Source organism: Berghia stephanieae, chromosome 6 (assembly GCF_034508935.2).
Source record: "Berghia stephanieae isolate SIO BIC M18660-M18661 chromosome 6, UCSD_Bste_1.3, whole genome shotgun sequence".
NCBI classification, from domain to species: domain Eukaryota; kingdom Metazoa; phylum Mollusca; class Gastropoda; order Nudibranchia; family Aeolidiidae; genus Berghia; species Berghia stephanieae.
The window spans coordinates 67,682,271-67,683,246 of NC_088365.1; the positions used below are offsets into that span (position 1 = coordinate 67,682,271).

At 45.6% G+C, this 976-nt stretch overlaps 1 protein-coding gene across 1 annotated transcript; it reads right to left on the reverse strand.

Annotated features, from left to right (window-relative positions):
• Positions 1 to 297: 297 nt before the first annotated feature.
• Positions 298 to 753, reverse strand: LOC144975926 (uncharacterized). The gene has a single exon (XM_078920113.1). It carries the CDS (start codon positions 751 to 753, stop codon positions 298 to 300), a length of 456 nt encoding a protein of 151 aa, XP_078776239.1.
• Between the last annotated feature and the right edge of the window lie 223 nt (positions 754 to 976).

A 976-nucleotide genomic window follows, 5' to 3' on the forward strand; every position in this document is an offset into this window, starting at 1 on the left:
GAAGTGGTCAACAGTTCATAATGATAAAAGAAAACACAGTAATGAACTCTAATAGTCTTAACTAGTGTCTACTTCATGCAGCTGTGTAGATGCAAAGTGTTTTTGTGTTTGTGGTCGTAACGTCACGAATATTTCTTCCAATTTTATAGTCAAGCTTAAGGCTTATAAATGGCCCTGCCTACAGTGTGAATTTGTTTGGTTTTCTCACGTTGCGACCACTTCTCGTAGTGTAAGGTGCACTTGTAGTGTTTTGATTGTTTTGAGATTGCGTTCTCTGTGACATGTTGTCAGAGAGAGTTAGAGAATTTGGGAATTCTCTATGTGGTGAGGGCGGGACCTCGACCTGTGACCGCGTAGAATTTGGATCTCGGTCATTCGCTGGGTTGTTTGAACCATGGTTGGTATCTCTGTCGTTCTGAAGTTTGGGACGATGTCCAATAGTGGTGCCGGTGCTGGTTTGCTTGTGATTGCAGGGGTGTTTGTGTGAACAATTTGGTCGGAGTGTCGTCTCCATATGGCTCCAAGAGCTGTTTTGACTTCAAAGGTGCGTGTTCCAGTTTGGGCATGCATTACGCCGTGTTGCCATCGTTGGTGTCCGCGGTAGTCTCGGACCAGGACGTTGTCTCCGTTGTCGAAGTTCCTGGTGTTGGCAGAAGAGTGAGTACGAAGCTGACGGTCTTGACATGAAGATACTCTTGTATGAATGCTTGGTCGAATGATGTCTAGGTGAGTTCGCAGATGTCTGCCAAACATAAGTGATGCTGGGCTCTCGTTTGTTGTGGTGTGTGGTGCATTCCTATAAGCAAACAGGAATCTTGCCAGTTTGGTATGGATGGTCCCTTCTCATCTTTTGAAGCTTTCATTGCTTGTTTGAAAGTTTGGACCATTCGCTCAGCCAGCCCGTTGGTTGCTGGGTGGTAGGGTGTGCTAAGGGTGTGCTTGATTCCATTGACCTTTGTGAAGGATTTGAATTCTT

Bases quoted from the DNA above. Each gene is read 5' to 3' on its own strand.
- LOC144975926 (XM_078920113.1), bottom strand. From the start codon at position 753: ATGTTTGGCAGACATCTGCGAACTCACCTAGACATCATTCGACCAAGC.